This window comes from Carassius auratus, unplaced genomic scaffold, assembly GCF_003368295.1.
Source record: "Carassius auratus strain Wakin unplaced genomic scaffold, ASM336829v1 scaf_tig00215844, whole genome shotgun sequence".
Classification (NCBI taxonomy): domain Eukaryota; kingdom Metazoa; phylum Chordata; class Actinopteri; order Cypriniformes; family Cyprinidae; genus Carassius; species Carassius auratus.
The window spans coordinates 759,774-777,931 of record NW_020528270.1 but is presented as its reverse complement, the minus strand read 5'-3'; the positions used below and the strand labels follow the sequence as shown (position 1 = coordinate 777,931).

General features: G+C 36.7%; 1 protein-coding gene and 1 long non-coding RNA gene across 2 annotated transcripts; both read right to left on the bottom strand.

The window, feature by feature from the left end:
• Positions 1 to 9,722: 9,722 nt before the first annotated feature.
• Positions 9,723 to 10,767, bottom strand: LOC113096031 (ensconsin-like). The gene is made up of 3 exons (XM_026261402.1): positions 10,639 to 10,767; positions 10,410 to 10,506; positions 9,723 to 10,316 (listed from the first exon to the last, which is right to left on the bottom strand). The coding sequence occupies exons 1-3, from the start codon at positions 10,710 to 10,712 to the stop codon at positions 9,807 to 9,809; spliced, it is 681 nt and encodes a 226-aa protein (XP_026117187.1). The 5' UTR covers positions 10,713 to 10,767; the 3' UTR covers positions 9,723 to 9,806.
• A 1,570-nt stretch (positions 10,768 to 12,337) lies between these two features.
• LOC113096030 (uncharacterized) lies at positions 12,338 to 13,655 on the bottom strand. The gene is made up of 3 exons (XR_003288450.1): positions 13,439 to 13,655; positions 13,234 to 13,329; positions 12,338 to 12,440 (listed from the first exon to the last, which is right to left on the bottom strand). It is a non-coding gene; the product is annotated as an uncharacterized LOC113096030 (long non-coding RNA).
• Between the last annotated feature and the right edge of the window lie 4,503 nt (positions 13,656 to 18,158).

Sequence of the window (18,158 nt, the reverse complement as noted above, 5' to 3'; positions counted from 1 at the left end):
TCCAAGCACATTTTACCAATTCCAAACCATATCAATCTTAATAACTACCATTATTTTGTATTTAATCATTTATGATTAAAAGAAAAACTCCTTATATTCATGTGTGCAGAATCATTAGGCATGTTTTCTTTTACAGATGAAATGCGCTAAAAAAGAGTTTTAACTCAAACTGTTTTAACTCAAAGTCGAAAATTATGAAATACCCATGAGAAATATCAAACACAAATGCAATACAGAAATGGATAAGTTAAGACTTGACCATTGTACAAAAATGCTGACTGGGTCATGAGGTCAGAAAAGAAGAAGAAAAAAAAAAACAGGTCAAGAAGAACTGACAAAAATAATTGCAAAATAATTAGGAATTAATGTGAAGATTAATTTTTAGTCAATTCTGCAAGACAGACTTTCAGGAAAGGAGGTGGAATAAAAATGAGCTCCTAAATCTTAATCCCGGATTCTGGAAGATATATTCCTCAAACCATCAGACAAGAGGAGGTGGTGCTGGTCCTTCACGAGTCACTCTAATCTGTTCATAAAGCCTATATATAAAGACTTAATATATAGTATTTCACAATACTTCATGGTATTCTAATTAAATCATTTTTTGGAATCTTTGATTTCTCAGAACCTGACACATTGTAATTCTGAGACTCCAGGAAAGTGGCAGTTCTGTAAAATGTTGGCACTGGAGACTAAATGCTCCCTGATAGTTTCACACCTAATTCACTTAACACACTTACAAACACACACACACACATTACCCACAGTGACAGAGGGACAGAGTGACATCAGATCTATGATAGTTTTTTAATTTTCTATCATCCATATAGTGTTGTATAGTCATGAAACTATGCATATTTCCTAAGAATGACTTGTCTTCTATGTGTACATTTTTTTGAAGTGTTTAGAAGCTGCACTTAAAAAAATAAAAGACATTTACTGGTTACTTTTTTACTGTTATTTCAAAAAATCACCACGACAAAACCATTCAAGCTATCCAAAATTCATTCGCACCTGTACTGTAAGATACATTCTTTAAACAGTGGTAAAAGAGGATGTGGTGCTGATCCTTCAAGAGTCACTCAAAATGTATCTGTCCATAAAGCCTATAAAGAATTATTCTTAATATACAGTTCACAATACTTCAGCTTGTTATTCTAATAAAGTGAGGGTCATTTTATCAGTAAAATACATAAAATTCATATTATTTTTCTTTGAAAGATTTCTATAAATGATTTAAATCATACTTGTTTCTACAATAATTATTTAAAAGTGATCCTATAGCTCCATCTGGTGGCCATTATTGGTACTAAGAATTGCAAGCTTGATTTATATGTTATGATAGTTTTAATTTTATGCTGGCTCTTGAAAATGATAAAGCTATGAAACTTACTGTGCTTCCTTCAAATGATGACTTCTACGTATATAAAAAATTATGAAGAGTTGGAATTAAAATTTTAAAAGATATAGTAAAATAACTATTGTATTTATTTATGTTACTTTAATAAATCGCTATGGCCACACCATTTAAGGTATCCTAAACCCATTCGCAATTTAACATCTTCAGTATATGGCTTCATGTTAAAAAAGTTTGGTGTGAACTACTTGTGTCTTCTTGGAGGAGAATGAATTCATTTACAGGCTGAGTTTATCATAAATCCACAATAACATTTCTGAGTTCTGTATCAATCAGTGTTGTTGTTTGTTTATTTTTATTTTTTTTTATTTTTCATAGGAAGATAACTGACCCTTTACTCTCCTTTTTAATAAATGAGCTATTTATAGCTGTATTTATAAACTGCTTACTACTGACTATTAATATTGGGACAAGGCTTTATGAAGCATGAACTGACTATTTACTAATGAGTGCAGTTATTATAAAGTGTTATCGATGCATTTGCTAATGTTAACAAATTAGACATTATTTTACAGTGTTATCAAACCCCTTAAATGATTTGTAAGTGTTTTGTAATGATTTTATTGACCTACAAGCATTTGTGAAAGTTCTGCTTGCATTACAGCTTAGTCTTGATCTGTGAGCTGAACAGATTTACTGTTACATCCATGAGATTATGTAAATTCAAATAAATATCATGTCACAGGATGTCAGAGGTCAGTATCAAATTAGTTTGAAATTATTATTTGCAGCACAAATAAGGTTTTTTAGGATTTTTAAAAATCCCTAAAACTGTCAGAAAAGGATAAGGCCTAAGATTTCTATGTGAGTGGCTAAATTTGTTTGTTTTTATAACTATAATGCATAAACTATGAAACTATACAAAATGTATAAAAAAGTACAAGTTATTCTTTTCCAATGTTTTTTATTTATTTACAATTTTTTTTTTTTTTTTGGGGATTTACATTTTTAAAAATTTGCCTACGGCAATCATTCTAAACAGCTTGAATAAAACCTGTCAATATTTATTATAGACCACTATAACTGTGTATAATCTAACAAACAAGTTTATTATGAAAATAAAAGCGTGTACACCAGATAAATTGGACGATAAAGAAATTGCTAACAATAGTATATAGAGCATGTTTTATGTTTTTAGGCGTTTAGATGCAGAAATGGAAAAATCAAATGTAAAATCAAATGTAATTGATTTAATTAAATATAGATTAAGTCTTGTTAGAGCAAAATAATAAATAAATACGTACACACATTAAAAAAGCAGCCAAGATGAATGAGTTTAATTTTTTTATATAGATTAAAATTGAAGACAGAAGCAGCTGGTATATGCGGTCACTTAATATTAAAATCCAGTAGATCCACTTCAGATTTATTTCTCAACAGTTTATGTTCACGTGGCTGTTTTCGTTTATATTCGCCAAGCTATTATGTATTTTGAAATAATCTTGTCCGTGATGTGTTCGTTCTTACGACGAAAGCCAGAATCCTGCAGCTCGAGAGATATATGTTATTCTGCCAGTCGCGCTTTCAAATAGTCTTGCACACTTAAACGGGTCACAAACACCTGCATTTAGCTCGTGTTGTGTTATAATGGATGTATTGTGTGCATTTATGGCAATAATTTATTTTGAAAAGCTCTTAAACAAGAATAAATTCGTTAGTTTTGAACTTGTGACACTGTGCGCGCTGATCGGAGGCAGTGATTTCAGATAGGCAGCCGCAAATATTTCATTTTCACACAAACAGTTCAAAAACATTTTAATTTAGCTCTTGGTGTGCTCTAATTGGTGAATTGTGTGATATCGCTGCAATACTTTATTTTAAATAGCTATAAAACAAGAATAAACTCGTTTTTTTCTGAGCTCATCATTCCACACGCTGGTGCTCAGAGCGTGATTCATCTCTCGTGTTTCTCACGTATCACTGACCACACATCAATTATTAATGAGCCCTGACCTGATAATAATCATATATGTTGGTTTAGCTTGTCAGTGCGAATTAAATCCAAGTATTTATTTGTATTTTAACCGATTTAAAAGTGAAACAAAAAGACAGTCTCCTCCCTTTTTTAGTCCGGTAACTGCACCTGTAGGGGCGCTATTTCTCTCAGACAATGGAAGTCTAAGCACACACACTCAAACAGAGGGACAGAGTGATATGAGATGTCTGACAGTTTTTTTAATTTTCTGTTATCCATACAGTGTTGTAAAGTCATGAAACTATGCATATTTACTCAGAATAACTTTTTTCTGTATGAAAAAAGGTTTTGAAGTGTTTGGAATTTAAAAATGCAGGAAAATTAATAATTCCATCTTTATTGTCATTTAAAAAAATCCCCACGACAACACCATCCAAGCTATCCAAAACCCATTCACAATTTAAGTTCCTCAATGTTTTTTCAACATGTACACCAAGTTTGGTGTGTATAGTGTTACTCTCCTCTGAGCAGTATGCATTAATTCACAGCTAAATGTAAAAAACAATCCACATTCAAATCAAAATAGCCGACTTCCTGTTGGTCGTAGCTGATGACTGTGAATTAGAAAGTTGTCTGTCTTGATAAGAACAATTTTTGTACTGAGTTTGGTGTCTGTAGCTAAAACTAACCCCCCCACTTTTGACAAAAGGTGGCGCTATAGAGTGCCTCTTCCACGCCCTCTTATGAAATTTTGCCAGTGTCTAGCTGTCACTAATACTGATATGTGTTCTGAGTTTGATGAAATTCTAAGTATGTTATATGCCTCAAAATCACCTGAGAAGTATTCCAGTTTGACATGTTGCCACGGCAACAATATTTTTAGATATCAATATCCCCCCAGCAGATTTATATCGGCTGTGTTTTAACATTATTCTGATGAAGTTTGAAGCAAATCGAGTAAAAATAAGATGCTGAATTCAAAGCATTTTGAAAATGACACACTTCCTGCTGCCAGTTGGTGGCGCTATAACTTTGACTCCTAATAGTCACATATATGCGATCGACATCATACAATGAATAATCTAATGAAGTTTGATTAAAATTAGGAAATGTATGTGGATGGTATTAGACACTTCCTGTTTCTCATTTCTCGCCATAATTTCAAAGCCTCGCCACGAGCAAACCGTTCGAGATATCAAAAATCCCCTGGCAATTTTTCATCCCCAATGTCTTGAGATCATGTTGACCGAGTTTGGCGGCAATCGAGTAAAAAACCTATGACAAGTATTTCAAATTCCAGAGCATGCGCTTTTTACATAACTCTAAATAGCTGACTTCCTGTTGGGCGGAGCCTATGATATTCAATACGAAAGTTGTTCGGCACAATGAGATCTATATGTGTACTGAGTTTCATATGAATATTGGCAAATATGTGTGAGCTATACATCAACATTTCTGACTGTGATCCAGGGGGCGCCGTAGAGCCCCTGTGCCACGCCCGGGTCCCAGATTCTGCAGGCTCCTAAAGGCCACAGATTCCAAAGTGTGTGCAAATTTTCAAGAGTTTTTGAGTATGTTAAGGACCCCAAAAGCCCCCACAACTTTGACGAAAAATATGACAACTAAACCCAAAATAGCCAACTTCCTGTTGGGCGGAGCCTATGACATGCAGTACGAAAGTTGTTTGGTTTGATGAGATCTACATGTGTACTGAGTTTCGTGTGTCTACGTGCAAGTATGTATGATACATGGCCCTCCATATTCCAGGGGGCGCTGTAGAGCCCCTGTGCCACGCCCGTGTATCAGTCTCTGCCCGGCCCTAATGGCCGCAGGTTCCAATGTGTGTGCCAATTTTCAAGACTTTTTAAGCATGTTAAGGGCCCCAAAAGCCCCCGAAACCTTGAAGAAAAATAATAATAATAAATAATAATAATAATAATAATAATAATAACAAATAATCCTAAGGAAAACAATAGGGCTCTCGCCCTCCAGGCTTGAGCCCTAATAATAACAAATAATCCTAAGGAAAACAATAGGGCTCTCGCCCTCCAGGCTTGAGCCCTAATAATAATAATAATAATAACAAATAATCCTAAGGAAAACAATAGGGCTCTCGCCCTCCAGGCTTGAGCCCTAATAAAAAACAAAGCAGATACAAGAGGGTCCTCGCACCTCGGTGCTCGGGCCCTAATAAGGGATAATCAGATTACAGTAACATCTGAAAACTATTTTAGATTACCAGTGATTACTTTTATTTTGATGTAATTTATTAATTTAATATTTAAGTTTGGGGATTTCAAACAATACCGCGACTGATTTTTTCCCGTTACAAGCACATAACGACACAAACATTCTCCTAGAAATCACACTATGCATTCAGTCAACAGATCCATACGAAGCATGCATAAAATAAAGGTTTATGAAGTCAAACAATAGCTTTATGTGGTTTACAGATGAACTTCTTTATTCATTCGAAATGTTCAGTATCATCTTTGGCTCGGTAATGCAAGTTCACGATCCAATTCGTGAACAGATGATTCTTATTCGTGAATCTTTTAAAATAATAATTTCCTTTATTTATTTATTTAATGAAACCAGTGTGGAAACCAATGCTTCACTAACGGGATAGATCTGGGTCAGGGTATATTCTGGCAAACCGTTTACCAATCAAGTTTCTCAATTGGCAAAGCAAACTGTGGTACACGCCACTACCAACACAGAATGGGTAAATCTGTGTTTTCTCAGCACAATATCATAGAAAGTATGAGGTTTGAGAAGTAGAAGGCGGGGCAACAGTTAAAACATTTTAAAGTTAAAGTTCATGCAAACAGATAAGTTTCGGTTTTTCATCATTTTTATGCTAAAATATCTCAATAGAGCCGTCTACATAATATGCTGATTAGTCATGTTGAATTAAAGGTTTATGAATGTCCAATTAAGACTCCATTACAACCATAATTGTAACTCAAACAAGCAGTATAATCAATACGGTAGCTGTTGTCAACCCTGTAACTGATGTGTCAACCCTGTTACTTGTATAATATTCTAATATAACTTAAAAAATGTAAATAAAAATGTAATCAATTAATTGTAAATGTTTAGTAAGAGAGGCTAATAATCCACTCAAAATTGAATTGAGGTGTTTCATTTTTGTTTCCATACATTTTTCTTAAAACAGAAGATGCTGGGAGAGTGTAATTTGGAAATGAACGTATTCATCCCCTTAAAAAAATAAAACTTTCAATATTCTCAATTCACAAACACTCTTAATGTAACAAGGGGGAGTATATCTTCCACAGTATATCAGATTTGTTCTATACATGTATTTAAAACCTTTTCAAAAAGTAATTAATATGTTGGTAACAGGGTTGACCAAAAACACACATTTAAATTAGTTAAATGAAAAAAATGAAAAAAATAAGATAGCCTGAGATGGCACGGCACATTTTCCTGAGAGGTAAGGATCTACTTAATCCAAAAATGGGCTTAAAGATTTTCAAAACAGAAATTTGAAAATCAAACATTAAAAGTGGGAAATGGCACGTTTTCGTATAATGACCCCCCCCCCCTTTTTTGGCATGGAGACAGAAATGACATACCCAAAATAAAAAGTTTTCTGCTCATGATTCTTTCTGACTAGATACATAATCAACATTTGTCCACAAAGCTGACACTTCAAAGTTTACTGTTCAGGAATCAGAATCACTCAGACTGTTATGATAATAGAGATATGTAAGCTCAAACATAAAAACAAAAATAAAAATATTAAATTAAATATTTTTTAAATGTATTTTTAAAATTGTTAATGTAGGATATGAGTTTGAAAACACAGTGTATGTAGCTAAGGCCACAAGTCTTCCAAAACTTCATAAAAAATGTCATAATCGAATCTGTAAAACTGTGAATTTTATGAAATATTTTCTAAGGCCATGTCATGTGTGTTTTTAGAGAAGGCTAATCAGATTGATTTATGGCCCTTGTCATCTCTGTAAGATCTCACATGTAAACTCTTCTGTGTATTTTGTGTGTGTTTGGTTGTGAAAATTATCCTCATTATTCTTTTATCATTATTCTTTTGTTTTTATTCCACCTTTATTAGCCTTTATTGTGGTTTTTTAGGCTTTACAAAGCAACAAAGCAGCGATCTCACTTCAGTCTCTCTTTGTAGTTAGCCCTTATTTATCAAAAGTCTTACTATAAAAATACAACAAAACATTTTCTTACGACCTTACGTGTATTATTGAGACAAAAATGCATTCTGAAGAAGAAAAGCACCTGCTATTAGTAGCATTGGCGCTAACATTAGCATCAAGCTACATCATACAATTTATGAAATTATTAGTACACTTTTACTCAAAACTCACTTTAAACCCCGATCGAGTGTTTATAATAACTTCCTTTAGCGATCAGGGGTCGAATTTGGTCGTTTACTGTTGTAAAATATGTTATTTGTAGCCTTTTTCATCGCTGCACAAGTTAGCATTTCCGATGTACATTTTCGATTTTTTTTATAAAAACGCCCCTGATCTCAAGAAAATCTCATACCAAGCTTTACTATCGTAATCGCGGGTTTATTATTCGGATATTTCATGTGTACAGAGGTGTTTCAGTGTTGTTTTGGCCAGATAACTACCAGGAAGTGTGCAGGAAGCATGTGACACGATGTGGCGGTGTCCGGTTATGACACTCTAATATTGACGTTGGGAAGGCCCAATCGGAGTCTGAGTGACACACAGCATGAGCTGACGGCACAGCAAACACACACAGATCGCTGGGAGAGGCTGTTTATCATCAGATCACGTAAATCCGTGGAAAATGAATAGAAATGATGATTCTGTCTGAAGAAATATGAAGTAAACATCAGTAAATATATCCATATATCTCCGCAGATATGCATCTTTGGTCTATAAATCCTTATTGACTGAATATGAGTGAGTGGTGAATTTCTATTCAAAATGTGGCATAATACGGATTTATTATTTTGCACTCCTGACATAAATCACTAAATATCTGTCACTGCAACAATATTTTATCAAAATATTGGTCAAATATCGAAGCTAGAGTCTTTAAACTTTCAATTGATGCACAGTTTGTCCAGATCAAGTAAGACAGCGATGTTTAACATGTTGTGAAAGTGAAACAATAATAAACTGGGGCCGTCAGCGATGTTTGCACGTAAAGGGGTTAAAGGTCCCCTTCTTCGTGATCCCATGTTTTAAACTTCAGTTAGTGTGTAGTGTTGTTGTTAGAGTATAAATAATATCTGTAAAATTCTAAAGCTCAAAGTTCAATGCCAAGCGAGATATTTTATTTAACAGAATTCGCCTACAAAAAACGACCCGTTTGGACTACATCCCTCACGTTCCTGCAGTAATGACGTCACTAAAACAGGTTTTTCATAGGTGAATTGTGTGAAATACTGTCTGAATACTGTGTTTTTTTACATGCGAAACATGAACACGTTATATTGCACACTGTAAACACAATCAAAGCTTCAAAAAAGCGCAAAAAAAAACTGGACCTGTAACTAAGCAGACGGTTGCCGGTTTGCAATCACCAGTTTGTCCTTGAGCAAGGCTCTTTACTCCAAGGGGATTGGGGAGTCCCTGTAATAAAAACACTGTCACTTTGTCACTTTGGATAAAAATATCAGCCAAATGCATAAATATAAATAAATGTCAAATATTTCAGTACAGCCTTTTTAAAAGTGTCTTAGGCACAAAGCTTAATTCAGCTGCTGTTTAAGTAGTAATTAATTAAATACAGACTGAATTTATATGTTTAAGTGAACTAACCCTTTAATCACTGTTACTATGTGTAGTTATTGCAACATGTAAGGTGGTTTGGTTTGTGTAAAAAGTCTGAAGTTCAACTTGGGTCATAGAGGGCCATTGTCCTGTTGAGTTTTCCTTCCCCTAATTGAACACACCTGAACAATATAATCAAACCAATTAATAACACACCACTTGAAATTTACAAACAGGTGTGTTGGAACTAACCCCTGCAAGGTTGTAGTAGCCCTACATGACCTGACTTGAATATCCCTGTATGAGTTCTGTTTGCATTCAGAAGCCTAATAAGACAATAATACAAGGATTGTTTTAAAAGTATGTTTTGTGTGTCTGTGCATTATACCACACATATTCACAAAATAATCACTTTATATTTAAATTAACTTATAAATGTGAATTCATTTTATAAATTATAATTATCACATAATGTCTGTTAATATTGTACTGTGAATGTGTAGAATTATTTTATTGACACATATAAACGAGTTGTACTAAAGTCTTAAGCAACTATTTCATGTTTTAGAACTGCTATAATGACCATATATAATTATTTTTTTTAAACCTGTTTACTAGATTAAAAAAGAAATGGGTGGCCTATAATTTTTGCATAGTACTATGTATATCTATAAAATATTTAAAAATATGCTTTTTTTGTTTTTTACACAAACCCAAACCAAATGTATTAATGACCAGAAGATGCATTTGTTACATAATTTATTGGTCTTATTTTTTTTAAAAGAATTTCAAGGAGGCGAAGAAATCTTTCCTCCCTTTCCTTTGCCTCCCTGTCTCTCCTTTCCTCTTTCTCGCACGTTTCCTGGCGCCATCGGTCTTCTCTCTCTCTAGATTCTCTTTCTCGTCTCTCCTCTTTCTGTCTTTCTCGTTCTCGACGGTCTTCTTTCTCCTCCATTTCTCTCCATCTTCTTTCCTCCCTCTCAGCTGCTTCCCTCTCCACAATCTCTTTCATCAAATCCTCAATTTTTCTTGTTATTTTTCTTGCTGGGGCTGGGCTTAACGAGGAAGAAGAGGCCAAAGCAACATCTTGACCAGATGAGGCAACAAGGACAGGTGGAGTGATGGATGGTCTGCTCCCTTTTGCCTCATCCATAGCGCACCATACCATCTCCAGGATGCTGCTGTGGACGCTCTCTCCATCCTCAGTGCCCACGCCAGCCTGCGGACATTTCAGATCCTATAAAAATGCACAAAAACAATACAAAAGCTGTCACTCTGATACCACAGTGTGATTTCATTTCTGTATTAAAAGTAAAAAAAAATAGCTAACTTTATATTTTTGTTTAAGGTTTTGCCTTTTTTTCTTTTTTTTTTTTTGACATGCCGCAGTAATTTGGCCTTGCAGGCCCTTTTCCACCGCAAAAGCTCTTCGAAGGCACAGAAATCAAGAATCAGAAAATTGCTGTAATAACTCAGTTTGAAATTACAATAATAATTAAAGAAAACAGCAACTTTAGATTTACATAGATTTTTTAAATGTATTTATGTAGTATACTCACTCAAATCCTTTGATAGCTGAATTTATTTTTCCGGTGAAGAGGGCTCCATTAGCAACTCTCCTCTGTGTGCTCATCTGTCCCTGTAATGTCCAGACAAGATTTAAGTTACCTCTGTGATTAATGTGCTCAATAAATATACATGTTGAGGTAGTTGCTTATGTAACTCAATTTTTATCCAACAGAAATGTTAATGTCAACATTACTAATGGACAAATAAAACCGTTAACTTAATTGTTAATTTAAATAACTTACATTTATGTAATGTAAGCAGGATTGACAACAGTGAATTCTGCACAACAGCACACATACATCACTCACTAAGATGCCTATTTGCATGTCTTTTAGATGTTTTAGCAAACATTTTCCTGTAAGATGTTAGACATTAAGTTATCATGTATATGATTTTTGTAAATGTACTTTGGTGACGTGTGCTTACTTGAGCTCTGCTGTTCGCTATACAGTACATAATAAAACATTTTAGTGCAAATCACAAATATACTATACTATTTAACTTCTTCACACCTTTAGCTGGCATATTAGTATGCAAATTATGTATATGTATGACCGAAACTCACGAGAATTTGGCAATTTTCGTCTACTCTTTCATGAATACTGAGGTTTCAAACATACTAATTTGCTCGCTTACTGCTTTTTGCCTACTATATAGTATGGAAGTATGCGATTTCGGACGAAGCCAGTGTATTTTGTAAAACAAGTAACATAAAATTTCCGTATTTTTCGGACTACACTGTAAAATGTGACAAGTTGACAACTTAAAAAAGTGAGGAAAACCATTGCCTTAAATTTATAAGTAAAGTATAGTATTCATTTTAAGTTGGCAAAACTAAATAGTATTTGTAAACTTAACATAATTATCAAGTACAATTAAGTACTGGTGACTCAAAAGCATTATTTGAGGTAACTTATTATTAGTGTTCACTTTACTTGTAAATATAAGGAAACCGATTGCCTCACATTTTTAAGTAAGCTAAACTAACAGAAACGAGTAAAGCAAAAATTTAACTATTTTTCAAAACATTCATTTTATTGTAAGAGTGTACAAAAATTGCTTCTTTAAGGCATGTTTAAAACAAAAAGGGTTGAAAGTGAGTGATTAAAACAACCAATAATTCAACCCTACAATAAAGCATTTGTGTTACTGTAAACACACAGATAACTGATTATCTTTTTTTATTAATGGGGAAGTCGTGGCCTAATGGTTAGAGCGTTGGACTCCCAATCGAAGGGTTGTGTGTTCTAGTCTCGGGCCGGACGGAATTGTGGGTGGGGGGAGTGCGTGATCAGCTCTCTCTCCACCTTCAATACCACGACTTAGGTGCCCTTGAGCAAGGCATCGAACCCCCAACTGCTCCCCGGGCGCCGCAGCATAAATGGCTGCCCACTGCTCCGGGTGTGTGCTCACAGTGTGTGTGTGTGTGCATTTCTGATGTGTTAAATGCAGAGCACAAATTCTGAGTATGAGTCACCATACTTGGCTGAATGTCACTTCACTTTCACTTAAAACAGACATTTTTGTTGTGTATAGGGATTTGTCACCCATCAACCTAGATATAACACCTAAAATGCAACAATAGACACAAGACTAAATCTTTGTTATTACATCTTGTTGAACATTCTAAAGTCCATCCATTGCTATAAGACCCTCCAAAATGATTGCTGTATCAGTGACCTCCAATGGCAAACCTTGTGGAGACATCGGGCTGTCCTCTGGCATCACAGTGAGAATTCCCATCGATACTTGAGGTTCAACTATATACTTGAGGTTCAACTATATCACAGACCTAAGAAAGAAAAGCTATATTAAAATACATTCTTATATTGCAAACGCAAACAAGTGCATGTTCCTTTAAAAAATGTAAACTGCTTAAGGTGCTGTTACTAGTTCTTGAAGTAACATTTAAATTTGTAACAGGGCTTCAGTGGGAATTGTCAGTGATAATTTTGACCTTTTCAGCAAAAGCATCATTAAAACGTTTAATAGCAATGTATTTAGTAAAACAGTTACATCCCTACCATGATCGGTTTGGTTCCAAACGTTCCTCAAAATGTTTTGTGTTTTGTGTTGTGTTTTGTGTTTGTGTTCATCAGGACAATGAAATTTATACAGATTTATAAAAAAAATTTGATCTTTTCCCTATCTTTTTAATGTTTAACTTATTATTTAATGCTAATTATTGGTCATTGAAAGGTGTTTGTTTTTGTTGTTACAGCTGAAACAGTCTATTCCAGCAGAGAGTGAAGCGATAGGGTGCAGAACGGATGCTACGGGACATCGGTAAGGAATGGCTATATAGAGAGACCTTTTTGCGCTGAGTAGTTTGATTGAAATTAGATTGAAAAAAATTCAAGACACTATTCTATAGATTTTTATTGTTTGAAAACAGTTTCATCCACATTTTAAGATTTATTTGATCAAATGTTATGGAAACAACTTTGAAAACAAAGTATATTTTACTTGCACTTAAATGTATCTTCTATGTACTTTATATAAGATCTCTTAAATAGACGTAATGCTGACACAAAAATTGGGACATCTTTCTTGTAGCACAGATATTAAATAAGAAGAGTACTTACAAAGCATGTTTTGAAGAAGTCTGTAGTGTCTTCCCCAAGAAGGACAGCAAGACCACAGAGAACTGCTGTCCGTGGAGCAGTGACATCAGTGATGTTCTAACGAATAATCAACAAAAATAATCAACATCAAGATCAACAGTGAAAATCGAACACTTTAAACTTGACAAAATGGACATGCACTATTGTTTAAAAAAACAACACTTACTGCAGACTTTTTTTCAGCTTTGCCTTTCTTTGAATCGAAAACTTCCAGAAAACGAGACGTATGTTTATCAAGGGCTGAGAAGAATTCTTGCTTGAGGTTTTTGCTTGTGATCCGGTTGAACTCAGCAATAATCTACGTAAAGAGAACAAAATTTCAAAATCGCTGTCTTTGTATGGGCACTGAACCATTTCATTAATTTTCAGATGTTGACGCAAATGACAGAAAAACAAGGATTCTGTGCAGGCTAAATGAAGAAGTTGAGTTTAAGCACTTTGTGTGGGGAAAAAGTTGGAATTACTTAGTTAAACTAAGGAATATCAACAAACTTAATAAAATAAGTTAAGTTTACTTAATCATTTTAGTAAGCTCAGCAATTACATTTAACAGTGTATAAGTCACACCTACGTATAAGTCGCACCATCCAAAAATACGTCTGTTTTCAGGGAGAGGCTACAGGAGCACTGAGCAGCATAGAGCACCCTCTCGCAGCTGTAGATGGTAAAGTTTTATCTTGGTTCATGTCAAATTAATTTTGATAAATAAGTCGCACCTGACTATAAGTCGCAGGACCAGCCAAACTATGAAAAGAAGTGCGACTTATAGTCCAGAAAGTACGGTAAGTACATTTTTTGTAAAATAAGTAAAATCACAACCTATCACAAAAGGTCAATGAATCTCTACCAAAAGTGACAGTGCAGTAGATGACAATTCCTCAGAAATTTGCTAAGAATAAGCTAGATCCTTGATGACTCTACAAGGGGAAAGAAATGGTTTACTTAAGTTCTTAAAAAAGCAGGATTTCATTTTATACCATTTCTTTAAACCAGTGGATGGACGTTTCCAAACTTCTCCTGTCCAATCATCCTACTACTTGTCCACTTGATCCGATCCCCACTCACCTCCTTCAAGCGATCTCTTCTTCGTACCTTCGCTTACTCACATTATCAATTATTCTCTTCACTCTGGAACATTTCCCTCAGCATTTAAGCAGGCTCGGGTAAGCCCACTGCTTAAGAAACCATCTCTAAATCCAGTGCTTCTTGAAAACTACAGACCAGTATCCCTTCTTCCATTCATCGCAAAGACACTTGAGCGAGCTCTATTCAACCAGCTTTCTATGTTCATTGTACAGAACAACCTCCTTGACAGCAACCAATCTGGCTTCAAAAGTGGCCACTCAACTGAGACTTCAAAATCCTCAGTACTCATCTTACTGGACCTGTCTGCTGCTTTTGACACCGTTAATCACCAGATTCTCCTGTCCACCCTCAGAAAGATGGACATTTCTGGAAAACCGCACTCCTGTGGGTTAAGTCCTACCTCTCTGATAGATCCTTCAGTGTGTCTTGGAGGGGTGATGTTTCTAAGTCACAACAACTTGCTACTGGGGTTCCTCAAGGCTCAGTACTTGGACCACTTCTCTTCTCCATCTACATGACGTCATTAGGATCTGTCATTCAGAAGCATGGCTTTTCTTATCACTGCTATGCTGACGACACCCAACCCTACTTCTCATTCCAACCAGATGACCCAACTGTAGCTGCTCGCATTTCAACCTGTCTGAATGACATTTCTAGCTGGATGAATGACCTTCACCTTCAGCTTAACCTTACGAAGACTGAACTCCTGGTGATTCCAGCTAACCCATAGCTTCATCACAACTTCTCTATACAGCTGGGTTCATCAACCATTACTCCTTCCAGGACAGCCAGAAACCTAGGAGTTGTGATGGATCATCAGTTAAGCTTCACAGACCACGTTGCTACAACGACCCGGTCCTGCGGATTCGTCTTATACAACATTAAGAAGATTAGACCCTTCCTGTCAGAGCATGCCACCCAACTTCTTGTCCAAGCTCTTGTTCTCTCCAGACGTGACTACTGTAATGCTCTCCTGGCGGGCCTTCCTGCATGTACTGTCAAGGCTCTACAATTGATCCAGAATGCAGCAGCGAGGGTTGTGTTCAATGAGCCAAAATAAGCTCATGTTACTCCTCTCTTCATCAGGTTACACTAGCTACCTGTAGCCGCTCGCATCAAATTCTACTTTTCAGTAAAAGGTACTGATGCTTGTCTACAAGATGACCACTGGCACGGCACCAACACACCTAAATCAGTGACTACAAGTCAAGCAACTCCACACCTACAGTCACGGACGTCTCCTTCCTTAACGAGCTAAATGACTTTTATGCTCGCTTCAACAGCGACAGCAAGGAGACGGCCACCAAAATCTCAGCCTCTTCAGACCACCAACCTCTCAAACTCACCTCCACAGATGTCCACACTGCACTGAGCCGGATCAACGCACGCAAGGCTGCTGGCCCGGATGGCATTCCTGGACGTGTGCTTAGGGCATGTGCAGAGCAGCTTGCAGGGGTCTTCACAGACATTTTCAACATGTCCCTCATCCAAGCAACTGTGCCTACATGTTTTAAGTCCACATCCATTGTGCCAGTACCAAAACACTCCTCCCCAACGTGCCTCAATGACTATCGCCCCGTAGCACTCACACCCATCATTATGAAGTGCTTCGAGCGACTGGTCCTAGCACATCTCAAAGACTGCCTCCCACCCACACTGGACCCACACCAATTTGCCTACCGCAGAAATAGGAGCACAGAGGATGCAGTATGCACAGTGCTGCACTCTGCACTCACACACCTGGACCATAACAACACGTATGTTAGGATGTTGTTTGTTGACTTCAGTTCAGCATTTAACACCGTCATTCCCTCCAAGCTGACCACAAAACTTGGAGACCTGGACATTAACAGCTCCCTCTGCAACTGGATTATGGACTTTCTGACCAACAGGCCTCAGCATGTTCGGTCAGGCCACAACCACTCCACCACCATCACACTTAACACTGGCGTACCACAGGGCTGTGTGCTGAGCCCATTCCTCTACTCCCTTTACACCCACGACTGCAAGCCTGTGCATGGATCCAACTCCATCATTAAGTTTGCAGACGACACCACGGTGATTGGCCTCATCAGTGACAACGATGAGACTGCCTACAGGGAAGAGATACAGCACCTGGCCACATGGTGCGCTGACAATAACCTGCTCCTTAACACCAATAAGACCAAGGAGCTCATTGTGGACTTCAGGAAGAAGAAAGGAAGCACGCATGACCCCATCCACATTAACGGGATGGTTATTGAACGTGTCTCCAGCTTCAAGTTCCTGGGAACCACCATCTCAGAGGAACTGTCCTGGGCCACAAACATCTCCAGCCTCGTCAAAAAGGCTCACCAGCGCCTTTTCTTCCTCAGGACACTGAAGAAGAACCAGTTGTCTTCAACCATCCTGGTGAACTTTTATCGGTGTGCGATCGAGAGCATCCTGACCAGTTGCATCACAGTCTGGTATGGGAACTGCTCAGTGGCTGACCGCAAGGCACTGCAGAGGGTGGTGAAAACTGCCCAGCGCATCACAGGGACACCACTTCCTGCTCTTGAGGACATCCAGAAGAAACGCTGTCTACGTCGAGCTCGCAGCATTCTCAAGGACTCCTCTCACCCTGACCACGAACTGTTTAACCTCCTCCCCTCCGGAAGGCGTTTCAGGAGCCTCCGGACAAGGACCACAAGATTCAGGAACAGCTTTTTCCCTAAAGCTGTCTCCTTGCGGAACTCTGCCCTCTGACACCCCTCAACACCCCCCACACCACACATAGACTCCTCCCCCTCTTCAACACTCTGATTTATTTATTTACTCACAACAAGCAAAAAGTAACTTTTTATTACTTGCACTACTGCCTGTTCATCCAGGAACAATGTATAATCCATTTGCACATTGAAATATTTTTTTCTATGCACTTTACTGTCCATTGCAATACTGTAAATTATGTTCATAGTCCTGCCTATAGTGTACATACACTTTTACATAGCCCATCTGTATAGTATGTTCATAGTACACCTATCTGTATATCGTGCTTATAGTATTTAATATCTGTAAATTATGTCCATAATACTTACCTGTATAGTTATTGTACATATTATAGACCTTTATTCTGTACTTACTGCTTATTGCACTTCTGGTTAGATGCTAACTGCATTTCGTTGCCTTGTACCTACATGTGCAGTGACAATAAAGTTGAATCTAATCTAATCTAATCTAAACTCACTGGTTAAATCTTATGTGCCCTCCAGAAGTTTGCGCTCTGCAAGTGAACGACGCCTTGTGGTGCCATCCCAAAAAAGTTCAAAATCACTCTCACGGTCTTTCTCCTGGACTGCGCCAAGCTGGTGGAATGACCGCCCAATCTCAATGAGTCTTTACTCATCTTCAAGAAACATCTAGACTCATCTTTTTTGATAGCACTTAACCAACTAATACTAGCACTTTTCCTTCTTTTCCTGTCCTTTCATAAAAAAAAAAATGGCTGTACTAGACTAACTGAGACTTGTCTCGGCACTTGTATACTGTTGTTGTTTGCCTGTTGACCTGACTGCTTCTATTGTTCTCATTTGTAAGTCGCTTTGGATAAAAGTGTCTGCTAAATGATTAAATGTAAATGTAGCTTAATTTTCGTTTTTCGTTCTTCAGACAGAACAAAATAATAATAGTGATAATAATACTAAAATAAGATTGTCATTTCTCTTTATTTCTTTTTGTTTGTATTTAGATTTGTCACTAAATCAAACTTGAGACATTCAAATAAAGAAATCTTCATAGCCCAGACTCGGTATTGTTAAAAAAAAAAAATTTGGTTTAAT

Excerpts from the sequence above, each read along its gene's own strand:
- LOC113096031 (XM_026261402.1), bottom strand. The coding sequence starts at position 10,712 with ATGAGCACACAGAGGAGAGTTGCTAATGGAGCCCTCTTCACCGGAAAA. Across the intron at positions 10,507-10,638 it reads TCAGCTATCAAAGGATTTGA|AGCTTTTGCGGTGGAAAAGG; the intron begins GTGAGTATACTA and ends GTGCCTTCGAAG. Across the intron at positions 10,317-10,409 it reads ACCTTAAACAAAAATATAAA|GATCTGAAATGTCCGCAGGC; the intron begins GTTAGCTATTTT and ends GCATTTTTATAG.